Genomic DNA, 14,017 nt, shown 5'->3' on the forward strand with positions numbered 1-14,017 from the left:
ATTTTCTTTTGCACCTTACCAATAATTTTGACTTATTTTCAACTCCAAAATAAAGCTTAAAAAGGATATTAATGGTCTAAGCCTCACTGCGACTTTCACATTTTCCTCGGACATAGCTAAACTACGACTAGAAAAAACATTACTAAATGAGACTTTTGTGTATTCTAAATATCTCCATGGTTATCAACTAGAGCTTTAATGATTAATGGTTTTCAAACACTCTTTTCTTGACAACTTGTGCCTAGGTTTAATAATTGAAGATATTTCTTTGATTAAACGGTTTCATAAGACAGATATTGAGAAAGATAGGCTTTTAGGTGAGCAGAAATAACGCATTACGGAACTGCATGTAAAGCAACAGTCAAACAATTAAATTTGGAAAAAAAAGAGATCTTTGAGAATGTGAAATTCTCGTAAGAAAAAGTTCGATTGCTGAACCAAAAGAAAGGCTTGATTCAGCAAGAAAACGATAATTATCTACTCCTGTCTGAAACAGTGTTTTTTTTAAGAGGAAAAAGGATTTAAAAAAAAACAGCGACCGTTTTATTGGGAATGTTTTATCTATTTGCTTATCATGATGCAATTATGAACGAAGATTTAAATAAAGTTCAATCTGTCCAAGATAATTCTAAGAGAATACAAGTGTATTAGATAACTTCGAAGACCACACTGCCTTTCCATGACGAAAGTAAAACAGTTCAAAATAGGGATGAAACCTTTTTATTGACAGTGAGTAGATATAAAATTATTTAACTGGATATTTCGAATACATATACAGTGTTCATCATCAGCAGTAAAACTCAATTTTACTGCTGACGATGAGCACTGTATATGTGTTCGAAATATCCTTTTAAATAATTTTATATCTATTCACAGTCAATAAAAAGGTTTCATCCCTATTTTGAATTGTTTTAAGTTTTACAAGTGCATTACTTGTTTCGTGACATTCAGGACACGTTTATTAGGTTTTGTGCTGCCTAATTGACAAAAAAAATCATTGAAGAGAGAAAAAGCAAGGTACTATGCTGTAATTTTTGATGCAGCACTTTGCTTACCACAGTTTAAATAAATTGTTTTTCTTTTAAGATATTTAAATTTGTATGCTCAAGGAAACCACAGAAAAATAAGAAAATATATCAAGAAAAATATAGAGTTGAAGATTGTTTTCAAAAACTGGAAAAGCCATTGCTGAGCCTATTTTACATAAGCTGAAAAAGTATGAAACTCTATTGAAAGATCGTCAAGGCCATGGTTATGACAATGGCAGCAGCATGTAAGATGCTTATAATGGAGCTCTGGCCATCATTCTATATGCTAATAGCGAGGCTATTTGTTTTGCTTTCACTAGTCATTCCTTAAACTTATTAAATAAAAAAAAGTTTTTTACGAACGTTTTTATTCGTAAAAAATATACATAACTTATGAATTAAGTTATGTAACAAACTTCTATAATCGTATATTTTAATTACGTATATGAGCGGGTTTCCCCCCTTGTTAATACTAGCTCTTTACATTAAAGTTTAAATTTTGTCCCAATTCTTCAAGTGTGACCCCTGAATCACAAAGGCCGTAAAAAAATAGTTGAAGTTACTAAAAATACTATAGCGTAAAAGGCGAGGCATTTAGAAGGAGATGAACACCTCATATGCTTAATAATTTCTGTTCGTTTTAAGTTTTAATTTTGCTCCTTACTTTCAGTTGAAAAAACTTTTTCATATTTTTTTTTTAATTGTTTTTTGTTTTAAATAATACTAGAAAATCTTGTGCCTCCTTCATGGATAATCTCTTCCCCATGAAAAATTCCTCCATGGAATGATCCTCCAATGCAAACCCCTCCACTCAATCCCCTCAACCAAAAAACAATCCCCCTGAAAATTTCTGCACACTTCCCAATTACTATATGTAACGTCCTTCTCCCGGGGACTGTGAGGGTGTAAGTCATTCCCAAAGACATAACTATTAGATTTTTCGACTATGCTGAACAAAATGGCTGGATCAAAATTTTGATCCGTTGATAATGAGGAAAAAATGAGAGTGGGAGAAGGCCTAGGTGTCCACCAATTTTTTCGTCACTTAAAAAAGGCCCTAGAACTTTTAATTTCCGTTAGAATGAGCCCTCTCACGACATACTAGGATTACTGGGTTGATACGATCACCCCAGGAGAAAAGAAAAAAACGAACAAATAAACACGCACCCATGATCGGTCTTCTGGCAAAAAATAAGAAATTCAATATTTTTGTAGATAAGAGCTTGAAAATTCAACAGTAGTTTTCTCTGATATGCTGAATGCAATGGTGTTATTTTCGTTAAGATTCTACGACTTTTAGGGATGTTTCCCCCTATTTTCAAAAATAAGCCAAATTTTCTTAGGCTCGTAACTTTTGATGGTAAAGACTAAATTCGATGAAACTTAAACATTTAAAATCAACATAAAAATCTGATTCTTTTGATGTATCTATTAGCATCAAAATTCCGTCTTTTAGAGTTTCGTGTACTATTGAGCCGAATCACTCCTACTTACAGTTCGTTACCACGAACTGTTTGATACAGTAAACAACTTGCGGAGAGTTGTTGAGATGCAATGGCTTTTTTGGAAGCATTCAGAGATTGTGCAATGTTTTTGGCTCTCGTTCCCTAAAGATGGGAAATACTAAAAAATATGATAGCAAGCTGTCTTCATTCAATGTCCGAAACTCGCTGGTCAGTCACACAAGATAGTATCAAACAAATTTCTTCAAATCTCTCAAGAATTGTAAGGGCTCTTGAAAAACTAACTAAAATAAACATAGCTTCAGAAACTCGTCAGGACATAGACGGGCTGAAAACCTCACTCAAAGCATTGGACTGTCTTCTTCTTCTATTTATTTAGCTCAAGACTTTGAATTCAAAGGACACTGTAAATAGAGTCAAATATTGTCGTGAAGGATCATTGGATGAAAAATCCGACGTTCATCAAAAACATGAACTCTCTGATAGAAGATTTGAAGAAATTTCGATTTAAAGGATGGGATTAAACATCCAGTGTAGCTCAAATAAAGCCTGAAAAACACTGATTGTTCTGAATACTTTCATAAAGAATAGGAAAGAAGAAAGAAACGAAGAAGACCAATTGGCGAGGACTCACAGGATAAAACGAAAAACGAGATTGATTGAAAGACTGTATTCTAGCGTTACGTTTACAACATTATCCTGGACAATGTTATTGTATCTACTACTGTTAAATTCAATCAGATTTATCTCTGTAAATTTTCCGCATTATGATTCTCTCAAGAAATTACAGGTGAACAAATTGAAAAAAAAAAATCAACAGACCTTGTTCAGAAGTACTTAAGAATTGAACTTGCGGTTGAGCTGATTTACCTAGGGTTATTACATTTGGCCAACTTTGGTAACTAAAGTCTACGAGTATTTGAAGGCCTAAACAAAATCCGAACTTTGAATCTGGAAAATTTGTTGCTAAATATCTCAGCAGCCCATCCAATATTTTTAACAATCCTTGCTTCAGTAGTTAACGCAGAGTACTCGTATCCTAACAGAGTAAAAAATGTGTTCGGCTCAACAATGTCTCAAAATAGACTGTCAAGCTCGGGTTTTTAGCAGTGGAGACAGACTTTACAAGAAAAGCCATCCTTGAGACCTATGTTGTTGAGTTTACTATGATGAAGGCCAGAAAATGGATTTGTTGTGAATAAAGATATTTTGGTAAGTGTACAAAAGGATTTAGAGTATCTAAATTTGTCTGTAAAAAAAAAGCAAAAAAAAACTTGTTAACCTATCATGTCTATTAGGATTACAAAGTAATTTACTATAAATAATATACTGTATTATTCGACAGTAAATAATTTTCTTTAACTTTGTAAGACTTAAAAAAAAAACTTTAGACCTAAGCTTACAAAAAAGACAAGTTAAGAAATAAATAACAAAAGTTTATATTAATTATAAAACACGTTCTTTTTTCAGGAATCTTACAAGGTAGCCATACATCAAGGTTCTGCTTATATCAATATTCAGTATCAAGTTTAACAGTGATAAAAAAAAAATCCTACACTTTGTTTTTAATGAGTACTGACTTGCATATTGCATTGGGTACTTGAGAAAATTAGTAACAAATTAGAAAAATAGTTCATCCAGGATCGCTCAGACCAGGTACCCTTAATGGGTCTAGCCGGCTCTGGTCTGCAGTGTTTATTTAAACATAACCGACAAAAAATTGTAATATATTTCTAAATCAAAACGTCTTGTTATTTAATTTTTTAAAATTTTCTAGCTTCGTGGCTGTGAACTGAAGGCTTTGAACACGTGGCTGTGATTTATAGAGGAACATCTCAAATATATAGAGATAATACCAAATATTATAGAAACCTAGTCACAAACCTAGTCACAAAGCTAGGCAAAACTTAAAAAAAACATCAAATAACAAAATATTTGAAATAAGAATATAATACAATTTTTTTCTTGATTCTGATAAGTTATAATTAAACAACACTTTAGGACACATTTTCATTCATTTTGATCGAATTAATTTCCTTATTTCTCAAAATCAACCTTTCCTGTTTTTAGAATTATTCATTTAATATAGTAAAACTATCAACAGTTCAGGAAGTGGCTACAGTTCTCTGTACAACAGAAGTACAAATTTTTTTCACTTTTTGTTGTTATATGGATTATATTGTGTGTTCTTTATATTAGTTGAACTTTATCATGCCTTTTGGCATTTGCCCCATCTTGTTTTTCCTTATATTTATCCCTATTATTTTATTTTTTAATGTGTTTTAATCGTAACCAATTAAAACGAAGCTATTTACTATATTTATGTAAATATTAAAATATCTTAAATATTTAAACATAACTTACTATATAAACATGCTATTGAAACATGACCCTAGTAATGTTTATAAACTCTCTTCTAGGAATAGCCATAGGGAAAAATATTTAGTACGATTAAAAATTAGATGACGCGGCAAGCATTTTATAGAAAAATATTCCGATAAATTCGAATTTAAAATTGGTCGGAATCTATCAAAGGAAGCTGATAATGATAAAAAAGTATTTTGAATATTCGTACGATATGAAAAAATTATGCTTGAAATTCAGAAGACTCAGCAAAGAGACATGACGAGAAGAGTAAGGTGTTTCACAAGGAGCAGAATTAGGGTCAAAGAGTAAAAATATGCGTTACTCCCTAGTCATATTATTAGACCGTTACAAATCATAGTGGTATTACATTTGACAAAGAAATTTTGCTTTTTTATTAACTTGCAAAACATTCTGCAAAAACAAATCATTAAAGAAAAGAAATGAGCCGATTTAAAACTAAAAAGGAGCAGAAATAAAGTGATATTGTAATTAAACTTAAAAAGAAACGAATGATAACGAATAAGATGAGTCAATTCAACTAAAATTGTCTTCAAAAGTTTTAGTGTCCGTACGGTTCAGTCTACTTACCCAGAAGGTTTTAAGCCGATCGGAAAAAGAGAAGTTTGGTCTGTTTTAGGATATTGCCAATCGATGCACTCCAATTTTTTTTTTTTTTTAATGTCGCCTTTTAGGCTCATTTTACCTAATATAGCCTACATCCTCAGTAAGCAAATCAGAGACAAAGAAAATTTGGCTATATTTAGGTCGTTACCTTTGTTTATATTTACGGTTCTCACAGCAAAATGTTTTCAATATTTTCGCTTGTCTTTATTGAGGTTCCTCCTAGCCAACAACCCCTTTAAGTTTCCAACCAATTGAAGAACACCCTTTTTTCAGATATTTTGCATAAAAAATTCAAGCAGCCAGTATTTTTTTATACTTTCTTATCTTCATTCACTGAACCAAGGGAGATGTTCCGGTTGACTTGATCACCATATGCATTTCAATACAACCAAACTTCAATCTGTTTTGTCTTCATTGAGATCTACCTGGCCCTGTCTACTAGTTCTGTAAGTTTAAAGCTTATCAGCGACAAACAAACTTGACGGTCTTTTCGGTCGTAATGATTTGGTACGTGTGAACTCGGTTGAATTTTTTCTGCATAAGGATTCGTTTACCAAAGGAACTTATAAAGGCAATTTTCAAGCCAATTTGAGACACAAAATTAAAGCCTCGTTTTCGGACTTTATTAATCTTAAATCCTGTAAATACACGGTTTTGAAACGAAATTTGAGCAACGGAAATATTTTTGCCACCAGAATTTTTAGAAAATTCGCTTAATACCCTTTCCAGAATCGACGGAGCATAAATGCCCCTGTTTTCAGGGAAAAAAGGGGAACGGGAAAATCTCAGTTTTATGCAATATTTTCTGAACGGAAAGGTCGTTTCCTATTGATTAGGAAAGTCCAGGGAGGCCGACAAAGACATTGAAGTTAAAACATTTTATCGTTTAGCACCCCATTTCCACCCTAAGCAAGGTCAGAGGGCGATTAAAAATGGAATCTTAATTTGTACAGTATTTGGGGGATTGGAAGGTTGTTTCCTATTAATTCAAGTCTGGGGAGACCAATAATGGCATGTGAATTGAATAATTCCAGCCCTTAGTCCGCATTCACGACCTATGCGAGGTAAGAAGAGAATTAAACCTGCTTCACTCTTTTGCTATTGGCCTACTCTTAAGCTTAACGGTGCTTCATTGCAATATTAATCCCTTGAACTCATATATGAACTGATTGGTTCTCTCTACTAGTCTCAAACTGACTTCAGAGGTAGGGGGAGGTAACTTTACTTACAGCGACATATTTTTTTTCAGGGCTAAAGAGTACAAAGCTGAACAAAAGATCTTCTTCAAATTCTCTTTAAGGTCTGTTTTGACTCTCCCACTCTTATTTTCATCCCCTACCCCATCCTTACCTTTTAGCACTAGGATTGCGATGACAACATCAGAAGATTGCCTTTTAACTTCGTCCCTGGATTTTAGAAATTCGGCTATTTTTGTAAAAAAAAAACATGAAAAGTAAAAACTAAAACAATAAAAGCAAAACGGGAATACTTTAAACAAAACATGGTTTGGATTAAAAGCCTATTGAATTAAACTCAAAATTTGGCTTAATCACGCTTGTTATTGATATCATGGTCCAAAAAAAACGTTGAAACAGCTTATTGCATGGCACTGGTTTGCAAGCAATCGTGCAGAAAAGCTTACTCTTTTAGTAAGCGGATCGAAGGCTATTCTAGTCACATTTACAACTGCAGTGAATCAGCTTGAGAGGCCTTTCTGAAGCAGGCGGGATTTCAGTCATAATGGGTATATTACAGTTTGACGAAACTTTCCAGCCCTTGTCTCTGGTACTAGAGCACAACTATACTACCAGTATACCAACTATACTATACTATACAACTATGTCGTCATCTGAGAATAAGAACGCAGATAATGGCACTTTGCAGCACTAGGTGCTGGTAGTAAGCGTTCAGGGATGACAAAACTCGCAATGCTAGCTACTATTGATATGAGCAGATGGTGTCGGAGTTCAGGCAAGGATTCGTCAGATCTGGGTCTGTATAAGCGTAGAAGCGTAGACAATCTGCCAGAATCATTGTTTCTCTGTTCGCTGAAGAGCAGTAAAACATCATGGTTACACCATGGCCAAAATAAACATGGCTTCAAAAACCTGGCATCAGCTTTGGTTCAAGGTTCAATCGGGTTTAATTAAAAAAAAAGAAATAACTAAACTTTTCCCAAAAAGGTATGGATAAACAACAATGACTTTTTAGCGTCTAATGGTAGCTTCATCTTCAAGTAACAGAAATGTCAGTAACAGAATATTGTCAGAGATCGTTACAAATCCAGTAGAAATTCCAGTCTGGAAATGAAGAGGCGCTTATTTGGGTTTATCATAATGTGCAAGACCAACACGTCTTTATTCTTTCCAGTCAAGCAAGTATCCCTCTTCTCGGCTGAAGCAAGATCAGCTAACAGCTTTATGACATTTGACTTATTGTTTGAGCTAGAGAGAAAGTCTTCTTTCTTCCAAGCAAGCTTAGTAGCAAAAGTGAACCCGATGGTAGGGTATTGTTTTCCTTTTTTTTGCTTATAATAGGCGTGACCTCTGATGGTCTCACTTGCATAACCGTCAAAAATGACGTCAACTAATGCGAAACACTTCTGTTCAAAGCTGCTCAAAAAGAAACAACCTATCCGTAAGTGGATCAAGTGCCCCCTCCTACCAAAAGAAGTAGCCAACCACCATCCACTACATAGTGGTATGTTTGTATTGGCACCAGGTGAACTTCACGTTTGGGCTGCTTCCATATATCAGCTGCAAATGCATCCTTATCTGCCGGGCGCATGGCTTCATTGGACTCGAATAGGACAGGTGGAAATGGCGATAGCTTGTATTTGATTGTCTCAACGAAATTCGAACCATCTGTTGACGCTGCAGCAAAGAGCCACTTCAATGATAGTGAAGCGTTTATTTGAATAGCTTCACCGTTTGCCGCTGATGAATATTTTATAATCGAACTCACCACACGATCTTACCACTTGAATGAAAATGAAAAGACGCACTTACCCATTATTGAACGATATTATATAGCGGACTCTATATTTGTGAGAGATTTAAAATCAAGGTAGTAGTCATTGCGTGTAAATTATAAAATAGGGTAAAGGATGTTTGTGAATAGGGGACTCCTGATGAAATCGAGTTCAGAATAAAAAGAGGAATCATCAGTTCAGATCTGGTTTCGTGAGGATGATATTCCAGTGAAATACTGTTCGGATTAGAACATACCACACATGGTATTTTTACCCCTTCTGATCTTGCTTAGGGCAGAAACGATGTCATTTTTGGTCTCCCCTGACTTAAATTAATAGGGAACGACCTTGAAATATAGGAAATTTTGTAAAAATTAGAGCTTTATCCCCCTTTTCCCTGAAAAAAGGGTTATTTCTGCATGGGTGAATTCAGCCAATTTTGGATCTGCTATTAAGCAAATTCCATTTAGCACTAAAAGTAGTGCTAAAAATTTTTCTATTGCTCAATGCCGAGGATTGGCCTTTTTTTCGCAGTTTCACAGGACTATTTCCATTCTGGACTGGGATAATTGAAAACAATCATGGTCCAATATCTACTTTTGGTTTATTTGACCTGGTTAATTGGAAAAACTATTCGAGTTTTCTGCTCACATAGGGGAGTCTCTGCATTATTTTTGCATTGTCATTTTCTTCTACAAACAGAAAGCCGAGTCTAAATATCTGGTCTGTGGCGGTCCCAACGCTTCATTGTGGTCAGTAGTAAGTCGCTGGAGAGAGCCAGAAAGGTACTGAGGCTCCTCTTTTTTTCTAAGTAACCACCCTAAATAAATAATGTTCTTTATATCTTTAATGTTATGTCCCTGTAACCGACCAAATAGTCTCTATTTTGCCACGGCAGATCCCCGGTGTTCAGGGCTGGAGTAGGGAAAATACCAAAATAAACAGTTAATACAGACATTTATTTGGATCTTCGTTTAACTAAGGTGATTTACTTGGTATTTGACAAAATTATGCACTATGATGTATAGTTTCACATCATCTATTATATAGGGAGGGTGGCCATTAGTTGTTCTGTATAAGGGGGGGGGGGGTGCCTGATGCCCAAAAAGCGTTTTATTACCCCATAGTTTTCTAACTCTGCGTGTAAAAATTCAGATGCGTAGAAAGAGAGTTGTGGAAGGGTAGAAATAAATCTCTAACTTACTTCTTTGTGAAGCCTGAATATAGATGGTACGAACTAGTAGCCTCCTTCTTATTGCAGAAAATGTTTTCTTCTTAACATAAAAGATCACGTTCATATGCTTACAGGAATATGCTTACTCTGTCCTAGTCAAATTATAGGCACTAATGACCCCCTAGCATCCCATGCAAATTTCAGCAACTGCGCTGTCTATGATAATAATCATAGGTAACTTCTAGGTAACTTTGGTAACTTATAGGTAATTTTGTTAACTGCGTAATACTTAAGTTAGCTACGTTGGTAACTACATTATTATGTTTGAGCTACTGAGCACGATCTATCACTCAAAGAACACCACAGACTGTGCGGCTTATAAGGGTAAAAATTTCGAAGAATCCTACTGTATTGTACCTAATATTGTTACTATTCTCATCTCTTTTATTTTCTTTTATTATCAGAATATTTGCTTCATGTTGATATGTTATAATCCTTTCGTTTCAGAACTATATTCGGTAATTCGAAATTAGTCAATGGGTCACTCGGTTATCCACGGGTTATAAATGTCCGACCTTGATTTGAGTGGCATAAGGTCTTGATAAACTTTTCATTACACACTAAAGAAATGTTCTAAAACAAATTCCTTTTATGTATTCTCATTAAACTTGGATATGCAAAACTAACTCACTTTTCCGTATAATGTCTAATTCCCGATAATTTAATGACAATTACGCATCTGAAATTTCATGTTAATGTCTTCCGGTCTTCTTTGCCATCTTTATTCATTCTTCATGCATATTGATCCGCTAAAATGCTAACCTTCCATTTTCACCTGCAATCGACGCCAGTTACTGCTATCATGTTCCTGGAAGGCATAAGATTACCTAAATCAAGGGCTCATTGATAGTGTGACAAAATAAGAAAAATCAGATGAAGAAATACATATAATAAGGAGACATTAAAGAATTATCAGTTTTTAGCAATTGCTTTCCTTTCAAGGAGTAATCGTATTAAGTTACCTAAAAAGAGTAATTTATGCCCTATTCTCTCACTTCAGCTTGAAGAGAACACTGAGTAATTCGTAGAAGCGAACTGTAAGTAAGGAGTGACCTGGGCTAATAGCAACCAAATCTTTAAATTACGAAGATTTGATAACCATATATAAACCAAAAGAATAAGCTTTTTATGGGGATTCCCCCCCACCGGTAAATAAATGAAACCCAAGACGAACAGAAACTAGGAAAAGCAGGGCTGACACCCCCTATGCCTACTGAAGACAAGAACATAATTTACACTTTACTGAAAACAATCCTTATTACGAGCTGACGGTTTGTATTTCTTATAATATCGAAAAAAAACGTCATAACAAAGATTGCTGAAAAAACAATAAAAAAAGAATGTGGATTGACAGTTTAATATACATTTAATGATATTTATTTCTTAAAAGCTTAATAATTTTGGATTTACTAAGTTAAAAAAGTGAAAACATTTTAAAATATATTTTGTTTTCAGTAAAGTGCAAATTATTTTCTGGTCTTCAGAAGGCACGAGGGGCGTCAGTCATGCTCATTTTAGTTTCTGCTCGTTTTGCGAGCAGAAACTCGAAAATTATTTGACTTTATTTTTGCTCACTTTTGGCTTAATATAGATGTTTACTTTTTTCGATTCCTTTTTCTGTGGATTTTTTTTTTAATTAGTTTTTGTTCGTTTTTTATTTCTTATATCTTTTTCATTGGAAAAAAAAATAATATTTAAATCTATCTGGATTTTTTTTTTTTTTATGAGAATCTATAGTTTGGCTCACTATTTCTCTGTTGGAAAAACGGTTTCAACATTGTTTAATAACAAACGCCCTTTTAAATATATGGACACACATAGTATCGTTTAATTTAGTTTTACACCTTCTCGAGTTTTACTGGAAAATAAAACTTAATACTATTCCCAAAACATCGTATCTGTGCTATTTTGACAACTTGGATGCACTTACACTCCTATAATTTAGATCAATTGCAAGAGCAAAAATACTAACAGTATGTTCGTTTGTTTTGATTGTTTATTTAAATTCTATTCGTTTTGGGTTTCATTTATTCTGTAATAGTAATTTCTCGTCGTTTTGAGTTTAGATTATTATATATTTTTACTTCTGCTGATCTTAATTTTAATCGGGCCTTTACTCTTCTTTAAAAAACTTCTTTTTCGGAAAGTTTTTTTTAATTTATACATTTAAAATCAGTAACAACACTCCTTTATACCGTAGTATCGTGCCAGTCTTCTGTTTGCAATCACATAATTAGCTGTCTAGGTTAGCCGTCTTACCATCATGTGAATGTCATGTTAGTTTATAGGCCATTTTATACCAAAACACTGTATTGATTATGCCTAGATTGTTATACCTACAGAATTGCAGCAGTCTGTAGCCATTAGTGTTTTCTTTTCCCACACCAAAGTTACCTAGGCCAGGATACAATCTATTCCTATCTCTACCGACCTATGCGTTTAAATCTCCTAATCAATTACCTGTGCCTTCAAAGAATTATATTTCAAAGCTAAAGGGTAAGCTAATTCTATAAAAGAAATAAATAAATAAAAAATAAAAAAACTATGCAAGAGGTAGCCTCCGGCAACATTGCACAGAAAGCTATTCAAAAAGATAACAAAAAAAGAAAGAAGATAATGAGCAATTTGTGAAAACAAAATTGTATGATTGAATATTTCACCTATATTCAACATCACGATTTACAACATCACGATTTACCTTCCTACATTCCAAAGAATACTTCAGAACTAAAATATGTCTGTTTAAAAAGTGATTTTTCAGTTGTTTTCGAAAGTAATTTAAGTGTAATGAATTTTCTCAATTCTGGTAATGATAAAACCAGTTACTCGTCAAACAACGGGGCGTTTCAAATACAGTATAGTTGTGAAAATTATTGTGTTTGTCGAACTCACCAAAACCTTAGAACACTGGTACAGCAGCACAAAGAAAGGATAGAGAAGGCATTAAAATTCAATGATAGCTCATCACCTTTTGATTCAGCTTTAAGAAACTAAACCTTCATAATCCGAAACATTCGGGGTTATTCGACGAAATAACTTAAATTTGAAATGAGCTGGGAATCAAGCAAATTGTCCGCGAAGTAACTGAAATCAAAGCAAACTGAAATGATAACACATCCCTAAATAAGGACTTGGGTGAGTACACACTCAAACCTATGTACACAAAATCAATCATGGAAAACAATTTAATACACAATAAAATTATAAGCCTATAAAAAAAAACACTCCAAAAGAAATACAAAATTACAGCACAAAGAGCAAATATTGCAATAAGGGATTGTTCAAATTTTTAGTCAATCTAAGTAGGCTTGAATGAATAACTATTTTGTTAGAACAGTTCCTGGTAACGAACTATAAGTAGGGAGCAACTCGGCTCAATAGTAGCCAAAATTCTAAAAAACAGAATTTTGATATCTATACTAACATCAAAAGAATCAGCTTATTATTTTGATTCCAAATATATAAGATTAATCAGGTTTAATGTTACCCATCAAAAGTTACGAGCCTGAAAACACCCTAGTAGTCAAGAGATCTTAATGAAATTCATAACACCAGGTTCAGCATATAGTGGCGCCATTTCAGAAAACCTTAGGGGGGGGGCCAAAAATAGATTTTGGGCCCCCATCCAGCCTTAAAAATTTAAAAATTTTCGAACATGCCTTTAGGTACTGTACTACCTTTGGGGTTCGCATTTTGCAGCTTATTTAGGGACCAAAAACAGTACCAAAATAGAACATTTACTGTATAAATCAGAAACTTACGTACAGTTACTTCAGCAATGGATATCTCCTTTGCTTCATTTTTGCGAAGTCGTCGACAAGCTTCTCAAAATTGAGCTCCTTCACTGCAGCTTTCTCAGAGAATATAAGCAGCAAATGCGAAAGTCGCTCGTTTTCCATCGTTGTCCGGAGGTAGTCCTTCACAAACGTCAACACAGAGAAAAAAAGTTCATTTGAGCACGTTGTGAGCGGGAGTGTGAGGACTACCCTGACGACCTTAACAAGCTCAGAATAATCTTCTTTCAATCCTCCGAGGCGTTCGAAGACATCTAAAGCGTTTGCCGGTTTCTGTGGAAGCTGCGACACAAATGCACGAGCTATTAAAGCTTCACACTTCAGCTGCATAGTATCGATTCCGCCTGATCGAAGTATGTCGCGATCACAAGAAGTAAATCGGAGTCCATAAAATCTTTGGATTTGGGGTTAAGGCAACGTGTGGCTTCTAGCACTGGCAGCTGGACAGAAAAACGCTCTTCAAACTCATTTAACACTCTGTCCAAAACCTCGTAGAACTCTCTCCGCATTTTGTGTTCCGTTGTTGTGCTTTCGGA

At 34.3% G+C, this 14,017-nt stretch overlaps 1 protein-coding gene across 1 annotated transcript in view; it reads right to left on the reverse strand.

Annotated features, from left to right (window-relative positions):
* Positions 1-10,044: 10,044 nt before the first annotated feature.
* LOC136031166 (protein HEXIM1-like) overlaps positions 10,045-14,017 on the reverse strand; it is a 76,931-nt gene continuing 72,958 nt past the window's right edge. Inside the window, exon 2 of the mRNA XM_065710511.1 lies at positions 10,045-10,495. Coding sequence (XP_065566583.1) covers positions 10,459-10,495 — 37 coding nt within the window. The 3' untranslated portion in view covers positions 10,045-10,458. The remainder of the gene's footprint in view (positions 10,496-14,017) is intronic.

The sequence above is a fragment of the Artemia franciscana genome, chromosome 9 (genome assembly GCF_032884065.1).
Source record: "Artemia franciscana chromosome 9, ASM3288406v1, whole genome shotgun sequence".
NCBI lineage: Eukaryota > Metazoa > Arthropoda > Branchiopoda > Anostraca > Artemiidae > Artemia > Artemia franciscana.